The sequence below is a fragment of the Bicyclus anynana genome, chromosome 20 (genome assembly GCF_947172395.1).
Source record: "Bicyclus anynana chromosome 20, ilBicAnyn1.1, whole genome shotgun sequence".
NCBI lineage: Eukaryota > Metazoa > Arthropoda > Insecta > Lepidoptera > Nymphalidae > Bicyclus > Bicyclus anynana.
Genome location: NC_069102.1, coordinates 3,072,785 through 3,095,733, shown reverse-complemented (window position 1 = coordinate 3,095,733; position 22,949 = coordinate 3,072,785). Strand labels below are relative to the sequence as shown.

At 41.4% G+C, this 22,949-nt stretch overlaps 1 protein-coding gene and 1 long non-coding RNA gene across 2 annotated transcripts in view; both read right to left on the bottom strand.

The window, feature by feature from the left end:
- Window positions 1–22,949, bottom strand: part of LOC128199236 (uncharacterized) — a 245,669-nt gene that overhangs the window by 92,805 nt on the left and 129,915 nt on the right. The gene's annotated exons all lie outside the window — the stretch shown is intronic.
- On the bottom strand, window positions 7,559–22,728 carry LOC112052782 (putative phosphatidate phosphatase). The gene is made up of 6 exons (XM_052887895.1): window positions 22,276–22,728; window positions 15,258–15,409; window positions 13,902–14,099; window positions 13,063–13,230; window positions 11,869–12,045; window positions 7,559–7,746 (listed from the first exon to the last, which is right to left on the bottom strand). The coding sequence occupies exons 1-6, from the start codon at window positions 22,331–22,333 to the stop codon at window positions 7,651–7,653; spliced, it is 849 nt and encodes a 282-aa protein (XP_052743855.1). The 5' UTR covers window positions 22,334–22,728; the 3' UTR covers window positions 7,559–7,650.

Here is a 22,949-nt window from a genome sequence, read left to right as displayed (position 1 = left end):
CGACCTGGGCGGCCTGCTAGGATTCTGGAGCGAGCTCGGTTGGCTGGAGTGACTCCAGCGGGGACCAGCACCGAAAGGACCTACGTACAACGGCCAAACCTTAGTGGCCAAGTGCGGAAAAGGACCAGGAAAAGAATAAAAAGAACCTTATGCCATGGAGTCGCAGTGCAAAAAAAATCTCCGAATTATTTCTCCGCGGCTAGTTGCCTGGATTGTTGTCAGAAGGGCTGGATCAGCCTGACTGTTCAACGCAGAAATGCAGCGTGATTTGTAAAGTTAGGGATGAGTAAGCTTACGCAACTTATTTAATCGTAAAACGTGTAGTATAATTATAATATAATTATTTAAGTAACCGATCTGGATGGAAATAGCATAGATATCGTTTGTAATCATCAGCGGCTGGCATGCGCCGAATACGTTCCCGTCGTGTGATTCGCTGCTATCGGAGGCGTGACAACCGAACATTGTCTTATCGAAATCCGAGGTTAAGTGTCGGCTTTAGAATATAGGCTACCTTGTAGTCGTTGCTCGCTTTCTTGGGGGAAAATAAATAAAAAAATTGTTAGGTTAGGTAAGTATTAATCTATAGAATCTACTCTAGAAAAAAAATATTTTGTGTATTGCCTACACCGAGAAAAAAATCCTGGTGCGCCATACTTAAATTACGTAGCAAACCCGACACTATTACGCTTATAGCCTATGTTGTATACAAGCTCCTTATGTAACATGGTGTTGCTTCTAAACAGCACAGTAAGCTACATCATTACTAAGTATACGGCAGTGTACCTTCAAAAACACCTGAGGTGAGTCGTATCCGCGTTATTAGAGTTCAAGATAGTCGAAGATGCGAATGAAATGATTTTATGTCATACAATTCTATAGATAGTTATCGCAAAGGATAGATATACGAATCTCTCCTGGTGTATCGTCCTTACAGTAAAACATAGATTAATGGTATTAATAAAATAATAAGACATGTAACATCGTGTAAGAAAGTAGCTATGTATCTAATCAAGTGACACGCGATCGCTTCGTTGGCTGCATGTGATTCGCTGTTATCGAAGGCGTGACCAGAGGCCGTCGGATACTGGTTTATCTGTCCGTTAGATTATGTTATTAGAGTTTCTTACAAATATTGATGCCGCCAACTTTGGAGTGCTATAAACAACGAGGAGTAGGCATGTAGCTCGTCTGGGAAAGTACCTTACGGTTTTTGTCCCACGTAGCATCGTTATGTTTTGCAGCATGGTATCTTTCACTTTTCAAGATTCTTATAGGCTTCATATGGTTTATATTTTTTATATTAGAAGAGTTCATTGAACTCAGCAGAGTTTCTTAATGCTCGTGTACTCCATCCAATTATTGTTGAATAATCTGCACTCGCAATTATTTCGATTAAAAGGAGAACCGCCGAACTTTTTTCGGCTGGAACGAGAACATCCACGGCATTTTCAAAATGCTATGTCTAGCACCCTGTACATAAAGTTTGTAACAAGTAGGTAACAGTCAAATATAGCCGAAGTTGTGAATGATGTGGAACTGCAGTCACTGACCGAGGCACAATGCAGTGATATTAACGTGTAATAACCGACGATTCTATTATTCACTTAAGACTTCATTGCGTATCATTGCATCACAAAGTAGTGTCGTGACACGCAGAGGATGTTTAATTCTTCGAAAGCCATTATTACTTACTAGCGGACGCCCGCGACTTTGTCCGCCCTTAGACTTCTTTAATCGAGACCTTACAGTAATATCGCTGTAATGGAGTAACTTTTTACGTTTTACCAACATTTTCCTTCATTGCTCTGCTCCTATTGATCGTAGCGTGATAAAAATATACCTACTATATACCTGCCCAGGAGTATGAAGAATAATTGTACAAAGTTACGTTAAAATCTATCGAGTAGTTTTTTGTTTCTATAACGAACATTCTACAGACAGACAAAATTTTTACTGATTGCATTTTTGGCATCAGTATTATAATCACCCGCTGACAGTTATTTCGGAAATATATTTCATGTACAAAGTTATTGACCTCTCTACAGATTTATTATAAGTATAGATATCTTAATTCTTTTACATTTTTCTACAATTGTATATTTGATGGATGGATAGATGGATTCCTCAAAAATAAAGCAATTAACTGCGAAAACTGAAAACCACATGAAAAACCAGTCAATCGATACAGATATTACTAAATGAAAATCAGAAAATTTTTGGAAAAAGTTATATGCTGACCCAAGTTGATTTTTCTTTATGGAATTTTATTATAGACAATCGCTTTCTACTTTCTTCAGTGAGGTTCATATTTTCTGATATTACCTACTTTAAATAAGATAATATAATAGGTTACCTACCTACATTGTTATATTTATTATTATCTAAGATTTTTATTTTATTATTATCTGGGACAATAAATGTGTAGATAATGTCTATCACTGAAATAAAATAAAATAATAAAAAGATAATTAGGTAGGTATTTTATTTGATGATTATTGTTTCTATAATAAGGCAGATATGAGTTGCGGAAATTGATTACAGCATCTTAGTTATTGGTTTTTATATCATCTCATGCCATCTTAGATTTGAGTTTTTAAAGTTAGCGGCAGAAAAAAGTATCTTTATTACTTTTACAGATTTAAGATTAATAGGCAGATAGAACGCACAGAACACGAAGGTGTTCTCACCAAATACAAAATTCAAAAACTAATGCATTCTCGAGCAGTACGACACGAAACGACGCAGTCAGTCATTTTCAATATTATTCAAGAATATTCTTCTTGTGTTTTTATATATTTTAAAAATTTCTCACAAAAACTAAAGATAGATGGAGTATTTTCTTATTGCTAATTATGAAATATATTAATTTACGTAATAATTGTTGTTAGTGCTATATTTTGAAATACAAATTATGAAAAAAGTTTGTATATGCGGTTGTCAAGGAGACGCGTGACTTTTGATTTTTTTATGGGTTTCACCACGCGGCTTCACCACGCTGCTTGTACAGACTCATTCTGTATCATGTTTATTCTGTGATTGTGATATAATGTCCCAAATGCGACAGCAGTTTTTGAAAAGAACCAATTGCCACCATGGCCACCGTGTACAAAAATCTTCGAACAATTTGTATTGAAAATTGTTAGATATGCATTTAAATTTCAAAAAATTATATTGATTACCTACTTATGGGGTCGACGCGGGTCAAGCGATAATAATTGTAATAACACGACAGTTATCTTACTTACGCATTATGTGCGTAAAGCTTTACTTAGTTATTTTTGTTGCCTTATCTTAAAAGATATGGGCGTGTCACTATGTTAATAATAACATCATGCGGTTATTTTACTCGCGGTTTTTTAATGGCTAACCGTGAAATGCTATCCGCTTTGGAGTGACGTGGTGGGTCTAAGCTCTAGCTCTAAATAACGAAACCACATTATCTTGTAAAAGAGATCCGAAGAAGAGAGGTGGCTCTTGGAAGAGAGATGAAGACAATAGCTTGGTGAAAATGAAGTAACATTAAGTACATTTATAAAAAAACATTATTTTGCAATTTATTAGGTAAGTAGGTACAGCTGAAAATTTTAAATTTGCACACCTAAAACTTGGTGCAATGAAGAGTTAATTTTTAATTTAAATACAATTTTAGGTGTATAATGTAACGTAAACAAAATCTATCATCGTCCTGCAGTGGACGTCCATCGGCTGATATGATCAGCGGATAGACGTCCACTGCAGGACATAGGCCTTTTGTAGGGAGGGACCAAACATCACGATACTGAGCCGCCTGCATTCAGCAAATCCCTGCGACTCGCTTGATGTCGTCAGTCGACCTGGTAGGGGGTCGACCAACACTGCGCTTTCTAGTGCGGGGTCGCCATTCCAGCACCTTGGGACCCAACGTCCATCGACTATTCGAACTATTTATGTTGTTGTATGAACAAAATCTATATTGCAATTTATTTTACTTGCCTATTCTAAAGTAAATAGGTAGTATATTTTTCATATCACCACGGTTAGTTGCCTCGACTAGTGAAGAAGGGCTGGCTCATTTTTTGCGCAAAGGATCAGCCTGGCTGTCCAGCGCGGAAATGCAGCCAGTATTCTTGCCAATGGTGGCAAGAATACTGGCTGCGTGGGTATGATTTGTATAGTTATTAGGATAAGTTAGCTTATGTTCCTTAATGTATATTTTTTATAAAACTTATTTATTTGCCTGATCAGTACTAACTAAGGGTAAAACGTATACTAAGGGTAAAGTATAGACTTTATACTTTGTTTTTAACCCTGGACTTTGACACTTTGGTCTATAAATCTAGACTTTACCCTTTGGCACAGTTACTTTGTACGTAGGTACTCGCCACAGTGGAAAGTGCACAGAATCGAATTGATAACCCAAACTGATAAAGGTCGTTTACGTACATTAGAGTCACTGTGTGAATTATTGTGTAATATATATATTATAAAGACTGTCTCATTGGTCCAGTGATTAACATATGTGGCGTAGGATCACGAGGTCTTGGGTTCGAATCCTTGGTTAGAGGCTATTAAGATAATAGCCTCGAAGAAAGAAAGAAAAGCTCAATACTTAATACTATTAAGTACTGAGCTTAATAGTATTAAGTATTGAGCTTTTCTTTCTTTCTTTTGAGAAATTATTAGTAAAAATTCTCATCCTGTTAAGATATAGCCTGTGACACTCACAAATAACGTGGTTTTCTAGTGCTAAAAGGCAGTGAAGTTCTACACTGCCTTGTAATTTGTGTTCTTTACAAGCTCTGCGAAATGTTGTTCTGCTAAAGACGATAGTTTGCCACTTACCATCAGGTAGATCATCATGTTCCATCAAATATTACTATACCAGGTATACTATCTCAATTTAATAAAACACGCTGAATATATTAATGGGTAGGTTCTATATTTTTCCTTAAACTCTGTAAACTTAAATAATACTTAGTTGTGCAGTGTTTATTAAACATTGCACTAAAATACTTACTTAATTTGTTTACAATTTTTATATTTTTAAATTCTAGCTTATACTTGCAACTTAGTAGAATAGAAAACATCCCCGACTGACAATAATTATGCTTCATAATAAAACCCTGGTTACCATCATATAATTATCTTAATATTTACTTAATAATTTATATTCCGTTAGCACCTTCCAATGAGCCGACCATACTTTTGTTATGTAGTAAGGACTTGGTTACCTGTGTTTAACCATAGATTATATATATAATAGTTCGTATAACACAATATTATATACATACAAAATACGCTTAGCATCTGATAAAGGCAGTAACCTCGATCTGATTCTATGCGACCTATTCTAGCAAAATTATTGTACTTTACCAATTTTAAGAAAATTAAAGAAACGAGGCCGGATACAAAGAAAAGAAAAGGAAAGGAAAGAAAATAAATGAAAAAAGAAAAGAAAAGAAAAGAAAAGAAAAGAAAAGAAAAGAAAAGAAAAAAAAAAGAAAAGAAAAGAATAGAAAGTTTATATTAGCTTGTCTTTAAAATGATCTAGCATAAATTGTCCAGTCCACGGACCAGGGGATGTAAGGCTGTGAATGAAAGATCCACTTGAGGATTTAGAATAACTAAACAATTTTGCAATTTTCTGCGAATGTCCAACTGAAATAAAGAACGAAGTCAAGTTATATTATTACTTGGGTCGAGGGTTAACATAATACCTTACAACTTATTAATTTATTACAAATACAGGATTTAACATAATACCTTACAACAGTCAATACATTACAAACTAAGTTACACAAGGCCCATTTGTAGACTGCAATTGAAGCAAAGCTTACAAAGAAACAAAACTAGTGCCACAAAGTTTTTTGACCCCGTGGCCAAAACTGAAACTAACAACGGGGGGATCGCCATTATCATCAAACATGATAACATCTCTTTCTATAAACGCTAACGCTTCGAAAACTATTAAAATGTATGGAAGTGACAGATCCGATTGATAACTTGTTCACGTGACCTGTCGATAGCAAATGTCATTCCCATACATTCTTTAATTTTCTAAGCGTCTGCGATTGTAGAAAGAGAATCGACGTGCCACATGACTACAGGCCCTGATAAGATTCTGGTCAAGTCTCGCATTCCAAAAACCCTCCTTGTGTATTTTCTTATTATTAAATTTATTAAACAAAGCCTCTTATACTTCTACTTACCTAAACTTATTATTTTTATTAAACTATTTTTTTAATAAATTAAACAATCGTAACATATATTGTACTAAACATAATACAAGAAGCTCGACAAAAGCGATGAAAGTATTTATTACAAAAGTCGTTGCTAATAGAAAGTTTTTTTAAAACTTCAGAGCTCAATATCTAAACTAAGTATTAACAATACATTGTTGTACTTACATAACTGCCGTAAATACTTGAATCAAGCCCTTTTAGTGAACTAGAGTTTGACTACTGAGAGTAGAAACTGAAATCGCCCCACAAATTAAAAAAAATATATACTAATCTAATCTTTTATGGCGTTTACTCCTTAAGAATAATTTTTTCATATAAAGCCCCCTAATATGAAAAAAATGGGCAGTATAATTCGATGAACGAATGACAGCGTTACGTTTTTTGTGCGCAAACTCTTCTGCGCACCTTTCACCGTGCACTGCCGCCAACAGCGCGCAGATGCGTACGACCTGCTGCTCTTCGGTTGCGCACCTTTCACTTTTCAGGCGTCGGTATTGAGACGTACATAGAGTATGCTGCGGGGAAACATACACCTATTTAAACAGTCGATCTGAAAGAGTAAACACCATCCGTGCGTCGGAGCTGATACACACTCTTTTGCCGGGCGATTTCAGCCTCTAACTTAGTAGTCAAACTCTATGCCGTTTGTCCTTGAAATCTGACCCTATCTGTTGTTTTGGTTACCAACGCCGACTTCACCAGAGGTATTTATTTAGAGATCCGTAGACGAATCAAGTTACTGACATAGCTCAGCGAGTCGCGAAGCTGAAGTGACAATGGGCAAAGCACATAGTTCGAAGAGCCGATGGACGTTGGGGTCCCAAGGTGCTGGATTGGCGACCCCGCACCGGAAAGCGCAGTGTTGGTCGACCCCCCACTAGGTGGACCGAGGATATCAAGCGGGTTGCACGGAGCCGTTGGATGCTGGCGACTCGAGACCGTTGTGGTTGGAAGTACATACAAGAGGCCTATGTCCAGCAATGGACGTCCATCGGTTGATAATGATGATAATGAGTTAGTCACAAGCAAATTAATTTGTTTTTAATTAAAAAAACACCTTATGGAGGTATTTTAACAATAATAATAATCAAATCTGCTTCCTTTATAAAAAAGTGTATGTCACTTCCGTTCTACGAATGGAGTTTAATTTTACCTAAGTAGTTAATACTTATTTTAATACTCATTAGAATTTAACTATCACGTATTTTAAAGGTGAACGGAAAATCATCGTGAAGAAACCTGCATACCAGAGAATTTTCTTAATTCTGCGTGTGTGAAGTCTGCTATTGCGGCATTGGGCCAGCGTGGTGGATTAGTCTAACCCCTCTGTTGTAAACATTGAATGTGGTTTATGTAACCTATCTACCTCTTTTTCTTCTAACATCATTGATCTAAGTATTAAAAAAAAACTAGTAAATCCTTCTGGTCATCGCGAAAGTACGGGTCTCGGCAATATTTCAGCTTGCGCGGTCTCCCACGGCACAGGTGGTCCGTATTTCTTTGGTTTCAACACGAAGATAAACTGAAAATAAATGAGAAACATATTAGATACCTTCTTTTGCCTTAACACGAGATAAATCATTTCTCTGATTACTATTTTCATTAAAATATAAGTATCTGGGTACGGAAGTTACATGACTAATAAGGTAGGTTAGTGGTGACCTTAATTGATGGAGGGAAATAATAAAGTTAAACGTATAAGGCGCTTTCCAAGGGCGGAAATCATCAGTGACTCCCTACTGAAAAGGCGGGCAGGTAGGAGTATTGAAAATAGTTCAGCCGAACCACGGGACAACCGTGCCAGGATGATGCTTTGCAGGATAGGGATTCGCCCACCGGTTCTGTTGGTTCATCCACATTGACCACTAGGAAGTTAAGCGATGACATAATAAGAAAGTGGTTTTTGACCAATTTCTTATTTCGAAGAACCAATGGAACTAATGTTTTATTTTTTTAAGCAAAACCCGATGGACCCGGTTCCATAGATACCTAATAAGGTAAACCGGAATAAGGAACCGTGTCCATCGGGCCCATATGTATGCATATTAAACCAACTTTTCACGGAAAGAAACCTTAAATACACGAGGTAAAGGAAACACTTTCTCTAATCAAACCCCCAGAATTTCAAAACAACGTTATCACGCCCCGATCAGCACTGCTTCACTGTCAGCTTGACTTCAATCTCTCACCACAACAACGCCGCACAGAGCGCCGACAGCGAAGCCGACGGCCACGTCGCTCCAGTGGTGCATGTGGTCGACCACGCGCGACAGCCCCACGTACCGCGCGCCGATCAGCACTGCTTCACTGTCAGCTTGACTTCAATCTCTCACCACAACAACGCCGCACAGAGCGCCGACAGCGAAGCCGACGGCCACGTCGCTCCAGTGGTGCATGTGGTCGACCACGCGCGACAGCCCCACGTACCGCGCGCCGATCAGCACTGCTTCACTGTCAGCTTGACTTCAATCTCTCACCACAACAACGCCGCACAGAGCGCCGACAGCGAAGCCGACGGCCACGTCGCTCCAGTGGTGCATGTGGTCGACCACGCGCGACAGCCCCACGTACCACGCGCCGATCAGCACTGCTTCACTGTCAGCTTGACTTCAATCTCTCACCACAACAACGCCGCACAGAGCGCCGACAGCGAAGCCGACGGCCACGTCGCTCCAGTGGTGCATGTGGTCGACCACGCGCGACAGCCCCACGTACCGCGCGCCGATCAGCACTGCTTCACTGTCAGCTTGACTTCAATCTCTCACCACAACAACGCCGCACAGAGCGCCGACAGCGAAGCCGACGGCCACGTCGCTCCAGTGGTGCATGTGGTCGACCACGCGCGACAGCCCCACGTACCGCGCGCCGATCAGCACTGCTTCACTGTCAGCTTGACTTCAATCTCTCACCACAACAACGCCGCACAGAGCGCCGACAGCGAAGCCGACGGCCACGTCGCTCCAGTGGTGCATGTGGTCGACCACGCGCGACAGCCCCACGTACCGCGCGCCGATCAGCACTGCTTCACTGTCAGCTTGACTTCAATCTCTCACCACAACAACGCCGCACAGAGCGCCGACAGCGAATCCGACGGCCACGTCGCTCCAGTGGTGCATGTGGTCGACCACGCGCGACAGCCCCACGTACCGCGCGCCGATCAGCACTGCTTCACTGTCAGCTTGACTTCAATCTCTCACCACAACAACGCCGCACAGAGCGCCGACAGCGAAGCCGACGGCCACGTCGCTCCAGTGGTGCATGTGGTCGACCACGCGCGACAGCCCCACGTACCGCGCGCCGATCAGCACTGCTTCACTGTCAGCTTGACTTCAATCTCTCACCACAACAACGCCGCACAGAGCGCCGACAGCGAATCCGACGGCCACGTCGCTCCAGTGGTGCATGTGGTCGACCACGCGCGACAGCCCCACGTACCGCGCGCCGATCAGCACTGCTTCACTGTCAGCTTGACTTCAATCTCTCACCACAACAACGCCGCACAGAGCGCCGACAGCGAAGCCGACGGCCACGTCGCTCCAGTGGTGCATGTGGTCGACCACGCGCGACAGCCCCACGTACCGCGCGCCGATCAGCACTCCTTCACTGTCAGCTTGACTTCAATCTCTCACCACAACAACGCCGCACAGAGCGCCGACAGCGAATCCGACGGCCACGTCGCTCCAGTGGTGCATGTGGTCGACCACGCGCGACAGCCCCACGTACCGCGCGCCGATCAGCACTGCTTCACTGTCAGCTTGACTTCAATCTCTCACCACAACAACGCCGCACAGAGCGCCGACAGCGAAGCTGACGGCCACGTCGCTCCAGTGGTGCATGTGGTCGACCACGCGCGACAGCCCCACGTACCGCGCGCCGATCAGCACTGCTTCACTGTCAGCTTGACTTCAATCTCTCACCACAACAACGCCGCACAGAGCGCCGACAGCGAATCCGACGGCCACGTCGCTCCAGTGGTGCATGTGGTCGACCACGCGCGACAGCCCCACGTACCGCGCGCCGATCAGCACTGCTTCACTGTCAGCTTGACTTCAATCTCTCACCACAACAACGCCGCACAGAGCGCCGACAGCGAAGCCGACGGCCACGTCGCTCCAGTGGTGCATGTGGTCGACCACGCGCGACAGCCCCACGTACCGCGCGCCGATCAGCACTGCTTCACTGTCAGCTTGACTTCAATCTCTCACCACAACAACGCCGCACAGAGCGCCGACAGCGAATCCGACGGCCACGTCGCTCCAGTGGTGCATGTGGTCGACCACGCGCGACAGCCCCACGTACCGCGCGCCGATCAGCACTGCTTCACTGTCAGCTTGACTTCAATCTCTCACCACAACAACGCCGCACAGAGCGCCGACAGCGAATCCGACGGCCACGTCGCTCCAGTGGTGCATGTGGTCGACCACGCGCGACAGCCCCACGTACCGCGCGCCGATCAGCACTGCTTCACTGTCAGCTTGACTTCAATCTCTCACCACAACAACGCCGCACAGAGCGCCGACAGCGAAGCCGACGGCCACGTCGCTCCAGTGGTGCATGTGGTCGACCACGCGCGACAGCCCCACGTACCGCGCGCCGATCAGCACTGCTTCAGTGTCAGCTTGACTTCAATCTCTCACCACAACAACGCCGCACAGAGCGCCGACAGCGAAGCCGACGGCCACGTCGCTCCAGTGGTGCATGTGGTCGACCACGCGCGACAGCCCCACGTACCACGCGCCGATCAGCACTGCTTCACTGTCAGCTTGACTTCAATCTCTCACCACAACAACGCCGCACAGAGCGCCGACAGCGAAGCCGACGGCCACGTCGCTCCAGTGGTGCATGTGGTCGACCACGCGCGACAGCCCCACGTACCACGCGCCGATCAGCACTGCTTCACTGTCAGCTTGACTTCAATCTCTCACCACAACAACGCCGCACAGAGCGCCGACAGCGAAGCCGACGGCCACGTCGCTCCAGTGGTGCATGTGGTCGACCACGCGCGACAGCCCCACGTACCACGCGCCGATCAGCACTGCTTCACTGTCAGCTTGACTTCAATCTCTCACCACAACAACGCCGCACAGAGCGCCGACAGCGAAGCCGACGGCCACGTCGCTCCAGTGGTGCATGTGGTCGACCACGCGCGACAGCCCCACGTACCGCGCGCCGATCAGCACTGCTTCACTGTCAGCTTGACTTCAATCTCTCACCACAACAACGCCGCACAGAGCGCCGACAGCGAAGCCGACGGCCACGTCGCTCCAGTGGTGCATGTGGTCGACCACGCGCGACAGCCCCACGTACCACGCGCCGATCAGCACTGCTTCACTGTCAGCTTGACTTCAATCTCTCACCACAACAACGCCGCACAGAGCGCCGACAGCGAAGCCGACGGCCACGTCGCTCCAGTGGTGCATGTGGTCGACCACGCGCGACAGCCCCACGTACCGCGCGCCGATCAGCACTGCTTCACTGTCAGCTTGACTTCAATCTCTCACCACAACAACGCCGCACAGAGCGCCGACAGCGAAGCCGACGGCCACGTCGCTCCAGTGGTGCATGTGGTCGACCACGCGCGACAGCCCCACGTACCACGCGCCGATCAGCACTGCGAACTGTCAGCTTGACTTCAATCTCTCACCACAACAACGCCGCACAGAGCGCCGACAGCGAAGCCGACGGCCACGTCGCTCCAGTGGTGCATGTGGTCGACCACGCGCGACAGCCCCACGTACCACGCGCCGATCAGCACTGCGAACTGGATGCCGTGACGTAGTAGCTTGGATCCGCGCCACTTGCCCTTCACTTGGATGAATAACTGGAAAAAGACAATTGAGTGAATATCAGCGATGGAGACACCATATAGAGCACATTTTTGACGTGATAACGTTTTATAAGTCGATGGACACCGGCTACACGCACTCTGCCTGATCCAAACGTGCAAGTGAGAGCGCGAAACAAGCGATAGAAAGGCACCATCTCCTTAAGCATTCAGGACGCTTCAATCGCTGTACAATCGCTGAAGAACTGTAGGTATCGATTTTAAACCTGTTTTTAGGAGCCCAAAAATTCAAAGTTCAAGTGTTCTTTAGCTATTTTAGCCATACCATGTTTTCTGTAGCCATACCGCCATACTAATGTGATGGCAACGGCAGTTTATTTAGTAGGTAAGTACTTGTTTACGAGAAAAAACGAGGAAAAACAAACAAAAGTGTATTAGTGTCAAGTGCTGCCTTAATATGAACAAAGTAAGAAAGTCAGCTTTAAAGACGTTATCAGTTTCTAGTACTCGGGTACCTAACCTTCTTACGAGGCTATAATATTTATTACTAATTAGCCACAAAAGTAGGTTAGATCGTAATCGTATTGAGTACCTTATTAGTGCATTGTAATAGAATTGGGTTGAAAGTTGGGTGAAATAGTTATTTGTTATGATAAGTAGTAAAATTTTCACGGCGTGTGCGCGTATTGAGTGCCGAAGAAGCGAAAGATTCTAAGCGAGGGGATTCAATTACTTGCACATACAGGGTAGCACACATTTAAAGTTATTTTTAGGTTTTTTGGCGTGACAACGTCTTATAATTCGATGGTGACTGCACACTCGATAAAAGATGACGTCATGCGTCGTTCCCTCGCTCTAGGGTTGCCAACTTTTTTTACAAGAAATAAAGTATATTCTGGTCTTTAAAGATTTCTTAGAAAAACGAACATTTTTTTTGAAAAATACAACCATTTCATCAGTATTTTCTTATGACGTTGTCACGTTAACTATCGTCAGTAAACCGACTTTACAGACAACCGATTTTTTTTGTTTAGTAGATACTTTTTGACTTACAATGAAGAACACAGCGGTGTACATGGCAAAACTGGAGTGCGCGCTGGGGAAGGACAGTCGCATGTCCTTCATACGCGCCGCGTCAGCATTCACTCCCACACACGTGAAGTCCTGGTAGTAGCCCATCGTGTTGGAAGACGTTGAGTTGGTTGGCACCGGCTGGCACAACTGGAAATTAAAATAAAATATATTATAGGACTCAAAAGTTATTACAAATATAAGAAAACTAATGTCGAACAAATGGTTATGATTCACAACACTTGTCAGGACAACTTAATTAACAAATCAAACTGTAAAAAATAAGACCCTAGAATGGCAAAGAACCTTGAGTGGAGTCACGCACTTGTGAACGATGTGTGTAGGGTTAAAGTAAGGGAGGAAGGATATAATTATTTAAAACGACTTTAAAAAAACCATTAGTCGAAAACGCTTAGGCAGATTTGGAAAATTGTTTTTGTACTTGATAGGGTTAGTATACTCCCCAGATGGTTCATCAGGACAGAATCTAATAATCCTGGACAAATTGATGGAGTTTCTAAAAATATGTGTAGTTCATTGCAAAGCAGTTAAATTATTAAAAAAACAAGTCAAAGGTTCGAAGGCCGGACGCCATGGCGCAGAGCTGGCTTTTCGAATTTGGACAATTTTACTCACTCCTAGCATTATAAAAAGAAGTCCAAAATTCGATGGATTTATAGTTTAGGAGATCCCTTGTCCCATAAACAGACGAGCTCGATTGCTATGTTGTAGGTAACATTATCACAAGAAAAACACAAAAGAAGTATCCTAACACATTGTCAAAAAGGAAACTAACGCCTTAACCGTTGAAGTCAACTTACGTCAAAGAAATGCGGTCTCAACCTGCCAATGACGTATTTGGCCGAGTTGACAGTCAACTGCTGACACGCCGCACCGAATGTGAAGATCCCGATGGACGTGTAGCTCTCCCACAGCCAACCTGGGACCAGGTTCCCGGATAGGAACTTGTCCCCGATACCCTTGCCTTGCTTGTTCCGCACTACCTCCACTATTATTATCTGAAAGGAGATTACGTCATCATTGTCATTTTTCAGCTTTGTATCATTTGAATTTTTTGAGCCCGCGTTTGTATGGAGACTGGGTTTTTCCTTTTCCAAGACTTTCGTGTATCTGATTATAATTTTAATGTATATGCTCACTAAGTATTAGTATACATCAGTGACGACTTCTATAACGGTCAAGTTAGTAAATGACTACCAGTTACCAGATACTCTGCAATTAGCTATTATCAGCAAATTGGATTGACTATTATCGCAGATAACATTGATAAATGTTTGATGGAACAGCATTAGCTCTCAACATACGTTTCACTTCACTTCGTGGTCGTAATTATTTTTTATTTTTAACCCACGACGCAAAGAGAGGTGTTATAAGTTGAACGTCGATGTTTGTTTGTGTCTTCGTAGCTCTCAAACGGATGAACCGATTTTAATGTCGTGTCATTCATTAGAAAGCCAATTTCTTTGCGGTGGCTCTTAGCTATGTTTGGTTAATATCGGTCCAGCGGTTTCAAAGTATCAGCTCTTTTGCAAAATGATGTAAGGCATTTTTGGGATAATTATGATTATTTGATTAAGTGCATCACGCATGCCAGTATAATAGTTAGATTACAATAAATTGGTAACTTCGACTACTGCAACTAGAATGATCTGAAGAACCCAATTCCTCGAAAACAAGTCAAGTTAGCCCTTGGCTGCTATCTCACCTAATGGTAAGTGATACATAGGGGTGTTCTTTAGGTAGTGAGAATGATATTAATATAGTTCTTTTACTACAATTTTATCAGGACGAAGCCTCTTTCAGAAAAGGAATTTTATGTTTAGAAAAAAGGTATGCCAAGAGCGTACTCCTTAGCCTACTCGTAAAAAATGCCTACTTCGAAAACAGCATTAATAAAAGCATCTAACAATGGAATTCAAAGTTCCATTCACTCGTTGAGTGTCGAATTCTCAAACACATAGAGTTTAAATTCGACACTCAGGGGGCCCGATCCCCTGTGGGCGCTCCCACAACGACTATGAATTCTCACTACATAATGAACACCGTATTATAGACGTTGCATTCCCCAAAAAATCTTGGTTCCTGCGGGATTTGTGAAAAACTGATTTTCACGCGGACGAGCTCGCCGGCGTCCGCTAGTCGAAGAGAATGCTTACCGTGACAACCATTACAGCAAACCCGACGCCTGCCAGCAGGCCTTCCGACACCGTCTGCGGCTTGTACGGCAACATCAGACTCACGTCGTCGTCGAAGTACCCCCGGTGGTAGGGCTCCGCCACCAAATGTATTACTAGCAGAGGTATCGATACTGAAAGAATACATAATAAATGTTCACTTTACTCCTATATTAAGGTCCACCACCATGTGATAGGCTTCAAATAGCTTACTCCATAGAACATAAATAACGCTAAAGTTAACGCTAGCTGTCACACTTTTGTCTTTGTCATCCATACTTCCGTAATAATACCATAAATTCGAAAGTTACTTTGTAAGTCTGTTTTAAATCCGATTTAAATGTGTTAAAGAGATAAGTGTACCTCGGAGCAAAATTTACGCTACCTATCCATGGTTCCCGAGGGAGTTGTACAAAACAGAATTTAGCGCAAACTTAGTCGCAGGCGTCTGCGAGTTTGTGATGAAGCAAGAAAGTAACAAAATTTACGTTAAGATTTAGGCTACTCGACACCTTACAGAAATGCAAAAGTAGTGCAAAACCTGCAAAACAAAAATTCAAAATCTACCCGTAACATGATCTGTCAATCTGTTACATTTTCATAAATTGTGAAAATACAATTTTGATAAATTGTGGTATATTAAAGAGTACTTGGAAGTCACAGAAAGTACTTTTTGAAAGTTTGTTTGAATTTAGGAGTTGAAAGAGTAGTCGACTAATTAAACATCATTCCAAATCGGCATATTGAACCTTACACTGCGTGGGGCCCGACACGCACTTAACCAGTTTTATTTTAAACCGACTTCCAAAAAGGAGGTTCTACGTTCGGCTTGTATTTTTTAATAGCTATTATTTCTACCTATACGATTATACTTATAAGATTTTTGACGGCCTCCGTGGCGCAGTGGAATTTACAAAACGGAGGTCCTGGGTTCGATCCCCGACTGGGTCGATTGAGATTTTCTTAATTGGTCCTGGTCTGGCTGGTGGGGGGCTTCGGCCGTGGCTAGTTACCACCCTACCGGCAAAGACGTACCGCCAAGCGATTTAGCGGTACCGTGCCGTGTAGAAACCGAAAGGGGTGTGGATTTTCTTCCTCAAGTTAGCCCGCTTCCATCTTAGACTGCATCATCACTTACTACACTTACATCAGGTGAGATTGTAGTCATGGGCTAACTTGTAAAAGAATAAAATAAAAAAAAGATTTTAAATGAATTTTCGATTGGTCGCTTTTGATTCGTCTGTGACCTATTGGTAAAGATTAAAGAATTTGCACAGTGGTTAATTAATTTATCTCGTAAGCCTTGTCTAAATAGTAAGTCTACAAATAGTATTTGATAACAAAAGAATGTATTATCTCCTTGATAATGTAGATATACATACCTAAGTTCGCCAATCGATAGTGTTGATGAGGTCATGAATTAAGATTTGAGTCACTTGTACTAAATGATAATATGAAGTTACTCATTACTTTTTCTTATAATCAATATGATAATATGCTTAACTAATTAGTAATTAGTTTTGGTCTTAGAGCCTGAGATAGTCAGACCTTCCTTTTATATTTTTTTTTATTCAATGACAAGTCAGTCCTTGACTGCGAACTCACCTGATGATAAGTGACGGTGCATTCTAAGAGGGAAACTGGCTTAGTTGGAAGAGGTATAAGTTCGATCCTTACCTCTGACGGTTTCTATGTGGCTTCGTAACGGAACGCTAAATTGCTTGGCGGTACTTCTTTGCCCATAAGCAAATAAATAATAAATAATAATTAATAATAATAGCTGTGGCTATACATTACGTATAGCCGCAGCCCACGCATACCAGATCAGACCAGAGCCAATTTAGAAAGTATAAAACTGATCCGTGGTTTGGAATCGAACCCAGGGCCTGTCTGTTGCGAAGCACAGTACTGGCAATTGCGCCCGAAAGGTCGTAAGCCTAATTTTTATAAAAGTCTTGTTTGTCAGCCCATGCTCCTACTATATAGGCAACTATGGAGTTTTGATAATGGCTTTGGGAGGTAAGTAAGTTTGGGAGTTTAGTCAAGAGTGAATAGGCATGTTCTACCATAGCCTGCATCATCGCTTACTATCAGCTAGCCAGCAGCTAGCAGGTTCCAAAGGTCCAGACTAGTAGTACTGCAGATCTCATCTGCGGAGATTTTTTATTTTTTCATTCTTTACCCCTTGACATACAATCTCACCTGATGCAATCTAAGATGGAAGCAGGATAGCTTGTTAGGTGGAGGATGAAAATCCACACCCCTTACGGTTTCTACACGACATCATACCGGAACGCTAAATTGCTTGACGGTACGTCTTTATCGGTAGGGTAACTAGCCACGTCCGAAGCCTCCCAACAGCCAGACCTGAATTAAGAAAACCTCAATCGGCTCAGACGGGGATCGAACCTAGGACCTCCGTCTTGTAAATCCAGCGCGCATACCACTGCGCCACGGAGGCCGTCAAAAGCCTATTCGTTTTCCTTGTAGAATGTATAGATTAAGTATGAAAGTGTCGACGACCACTTAACCTTCTTTGTCTGGATTGTTTAATTTACAATAATGATAAAATATAGCTAGGTATATTAACCGTGTTATAGTATTTTTTTTTTTTTTTATAATATACTTAAACAATACACATCACTATCTAGCCCCAAAGTAAGCATACAGAGTAGCTTGTGTCATGGGTGCTAAGATAGTTGATATTATAATATTCATATACATTTATATACTACATATAAATACTTATATAATGTATAAATACACACAGACACTGGAAAACACCCATATGCTCATCACACAAATATTTTCCAGTTGTGGGAATCGAACCCACGACCATGGATGCAGAAAGCAGGGTCACTACCCACTGCGCCACGCGGCCGTCAATATATATATATAAGTAGTATATAGTATATACACTATAATTCAAGTAGTAGTAGAAAATACTTTACAATGTATTAAATGATAATAATTTGGTGGAGAAAATATATGTCACAATTTATATTTAATTAGATAATTATTATTAGATGAATGAGACGAACAAGGAACAGATGAGGTGTGTCGGTAGTGCACGTTCTTGGAAGATACCACCTAATAACAAAGTGTACGTGCCAAGTGCCAAGCCAGTGGCGTATTAATTAAAGCCGTTTCTGAAAGAACCACGGGAAAGATCCGTCTGAAAATCCTTAAACTTTAGATGCATTAACTCAAGCCGTTTAAATCATTAAACGGCTTGAGTTAATGCATCTCTGTGTAGGCACCGTCTTGAAAGTGATCAGAACGTACATACGATGTTATTTTTCGCTTTTTAGTTTATTTTTGTGGTTTTGAAGTGAATTGAATTTTTTTGTTAAAAAGATTTAATTTTTCTGTTTTTAGTGTGTTCTCATAGTGAACGAAAGCCTATTAATGAAAATCGATTAAGTAATTTTGTGTTAAAATGAAAATACTTACCTAACTAAATTGCCTATAGTCCCACACTATAACTTTTTAAATTCAAATTAAATGGGACCAACCTGGATATATACTCAAAATTGGTTAAGAAATGACGAAGTTATGAGGCAACAAACATACCAAGTGGATTGCCATGCTTCATTAAACTTTTAAGCCCTATTTCACCATTGAATTTAAAAAATTTTTGATTTACATGATATTTCGTATTTTTTTTTATGATTTATGAACAAATTTATAAAACTGTAACTCTAAAAATGAAGGACTTTCCATACAAACTTTCAACCCCTATTTCACCCCCTTCTCATTTTAAAATAAAAAGTCAAAATTCTTATTACCTTCTCAAATTGCGAATGAATGTATAGAATTCAACCAGTTTTATTATAAGTATAGATAGATACAGATAACTAAACAACAAAAAAAAAACAACCTCAAGGTATTTGACATCATCTCTCAGTAGTCAAGTAAATAGGAAATCGAATAGGTGAAACAAAACAACATCTTTTATATCGGAATAGTCATCTGACCGCTGCAATTACACGGTATATTTACTTTAATGTTTCTGCCATTTCCGTATTTGTTGACACTAGGTCAATTATATAAGGCCACTTCCACACTATACTAATAGTATTTTGTCGTAAACATAAATAATGATAAAATTAAATATTAATCCACAAATCGTCATCAAACGAGTCGCAGGGATTTGCTGGATGCAGGCGGCATTTTGATGTTTGGAAACATCACAGGATTGTGATGTTTGGAAGCCCCTACAAAACGCCTATGTCTTGCAGTGGACTCCATCGGCTGATATGATGGTGATGATGATGATGAAAAATCGTCATCTAGCCTCGTAAGCGTAGCTAGTTGCATGTGTGCTAAAAAACTGATGAAACTGTACATAAACACTCATAAAATTTATATAAAACACCCATTTTTGTGGGTCTACTCATAGAGAGCCGTGATAGCCTAGTGGATATGACCTCTGCCTACGATTCCGGAGGGTGTGGGTTCGAATCCGGTTAGGGCATGCACCTCCAACTTTTCAGTTGTGTGCATTTTAAGAAATTAAATATCACGCGTCTCAAACGGTGAAGGAAAACATCGTGAGGAAACCTGCATACCAGAGAATTTTCTTAATTCTCTGCGTGTTTGAAGTCTGCCAGCTTGGTGGACTATTGGCCTAACCCCTCTCATTCTGAGAGGAGACTCGAACTCAGCAGTGAGCCGAATATAGGTTGATAATGAACTCATACCGGTGCATACTGCATACATTAAAAAGGATGGTATAATGCACAAGTGTGCGTTGCTTCATCTTTTATAATTAAATGGGATAACCAATCTCAATGGTTTGGCATTGATTAGGCAAGAGAATTTTTTTAACGGGCGTTAAAACAACGTTCAAATACAAGAAATGCATTCCCAGGTTCACACGACAGCGTTTTTAAAACACGACGCTTTTTTTATCGAGAAGTGGTCAAACCCTAACCTAAACGGTCAGGCGCAGGACTGACAGCTTTGTGTTCACCGAGGTACAAACCCTGGACCTCATTATGCGTAACCGAGTCAGCTTTTTGACGGCCTCCGTGGCGCAGTGGTATGCGCGGTGGATTTAATAACGGAGGTCCTGGGTTCGATCCCCGGCTGGGCCGATTGAGGTTTTCTTAATTGGTCCAGGTTTAGCTGGTGGGAGGCTTCGGCCGTTACCACCCTACCGGCAAAGACGTACCGCCAAGCGATTTAGCGTTCCGGTACGATGTCGTGTAGAAACCGAAAGGAGTGTGATTTTCATCCTCCTCCTAACAAGTTAGCCCGCTTCCATCTTAGATTACATCATCACTTACCATCAGGTGAGATTGTAGTCAAGGGCTAACTTGTAAAAAAAAAAAAGCTAACCACGGGATCAATAAGGCAGTTGTCAGAGATTAGACAGAGATGCAGAAATATCAAAAGAGTACAATAAGATAGGCCATTACGAGTAAATATAATAATAATAATAATATAATAATAATCGTTTATTTCTTAGTAATATACAGTTTTAACAAGAAATAAACGATTATTATTATATTATTATTATATTATTATTATAAATATTGTATGATTAAATGAACTTTGTTTTCGGATTAAGCAAAAAAATTAAAGTGATCCCATATTTATATTACTGCAGATAAATAAACAAGGTAAATAAACAACGAAGGATCATATTATCTTGTCGAGTGGTACCTACCTACCTAACTAGATAACGCAAGTAACTAGGTGGTCTAAAACAATGAAACAATTTCATTGGATTAAGTACGTGCTCATTCATAATTGAAAGTAGTGGAATAAGAGCATGCTATGTCCAGACATACTTCATTTTATGATGGCTGAAATTTTGGCAACATAGGAACATCCCTAATCGTTCTGCAGACAGAGATCGATATTTTGGTAGGGTATGTAGGTAAGAAATTAAATATCACGTGTCTCCTCAGACCAAATACATAAGGACTAGTATCGCACCCAAATTCACGAGCAAAATTTTCTGCCATTTTCTAAGGAAAACTAGCTTAGATTTCATACATATTTTAAACTAAACTAGCAGTTTTTGTTCGTTTTTTACACCATATAACTACATAAAAAGGTATTTTTACGGAGGTTTTTTACCGACGGACACGATTTTAAACTATGAAACATCGATTCTTTAGAGACAGTGTTGACAGAAAAATAATGTCTTGCGAGGCAGGTCTTTATCTAATTAGTCTGAGCGTGTCTCAATCGATGAAGGAAAACATCGTGAGGAAACCTGCATACCTGAGAATTATCTTAATTCTCTGCGAGTGTGAAGTCTGCAAATCCTCATTGGGCTAGCGTGGTGGACTATTGGCCTAACCCCTCTCATTCTGAAAGGAGACTCGAGCTCAGCAGTGAGCAATATGGGTTGATGACGTGATGACGTGATGTAGGTTCTGGTAGGGGTAGGTTGAAAATCCATTTGCAACGATACTTGCATAGCTACCTCGTTCTTCCATTCTTATCAATCCTTTCTTCCCCCTTACTACATTTCCATCAAGACTAACATTTTAAAGAGGCAAGATATTAATTAATACGATGATTTTTTGTTTCTTTCTTATGGGGTCTGTAACTACTGGACCGATTAAAAAAAATCCTTCTACAATGGAAAGCCACATTATCAGCGAGTAATGCACAATTTTACCCCCTAATTCCCACGGGAATGTGAACTATGCAAATAAAACCGTGAGAGGATTCATAAACAAACATTAGCTAAACATATCCTTCCTATTTACATCACTACAAATATAAACAAAACCACTAACATACCGCAACAATAAATATTAATAATGATGTATAAATGAAAAAAAGGTCATTAATCCTGACATTTTTGGAGGATTATTTTACACATTAGAGGTAGTTTACAGTTAGTAGACATCCATTAAGAACGGATTTTGCAAGACGGCCGGATTAAGGAGGTCTAAGGGCGGACGAAGTCGCGGGCGTCCGCTAGTACCTTAACAAGTAACAGTATTATTAATTACAGATCAGTATCTTTACTCACCACATGCCAAAACCAGGAAGTCCAATACAATCTTCAGTATTAACCTGTCGAAAGCCATCTTTGCTAACCAACGATCCAGCGTCACCGTTTATTGCACAGGACTTTCATTTATTCACTAAACAAGTTCAGTTCAACTTGCAACACCATTTGAAAACGAGTATCATTACAAATGTAAATTTTCAACACTAAAAACCAACATGACCGATTCGCGAGCGCAGCGAAATCAGAATGATAAAGAATCGCTGATAAAAAAGGTAATCTTGAGTGGGGTCGTTAGTCATCGTTGTCGTCATTAAGCCATGAAAAAGACTCTCTGCCATTAAAATAATAGTTTACTAAATGACGAATTTCATGTTATAATGAAAAACAATACCATATTTTGACATTTACACGAGTAATATGTTCGTTATTTGTAGGTATTCGCAAAAGACAAACATACGTGGGTGTTTTATCGTAAACTTGGACAGCTGTGCGAAATGAGACAAAGGTACAGTTACTGATAGTCCTTAAATTAAGGACATAAGGATTCAAGTCCTACAGTATTATCATTCTTCAAATAATCGTACCATATTGGACTGTAAACTTAACTTTGAAAACGGGGTAGTCTAATAGCAACTGTATTCTAAAGGCATAATGACAAAATTGCATTACATACATTTGAATTTGAAAAGCGC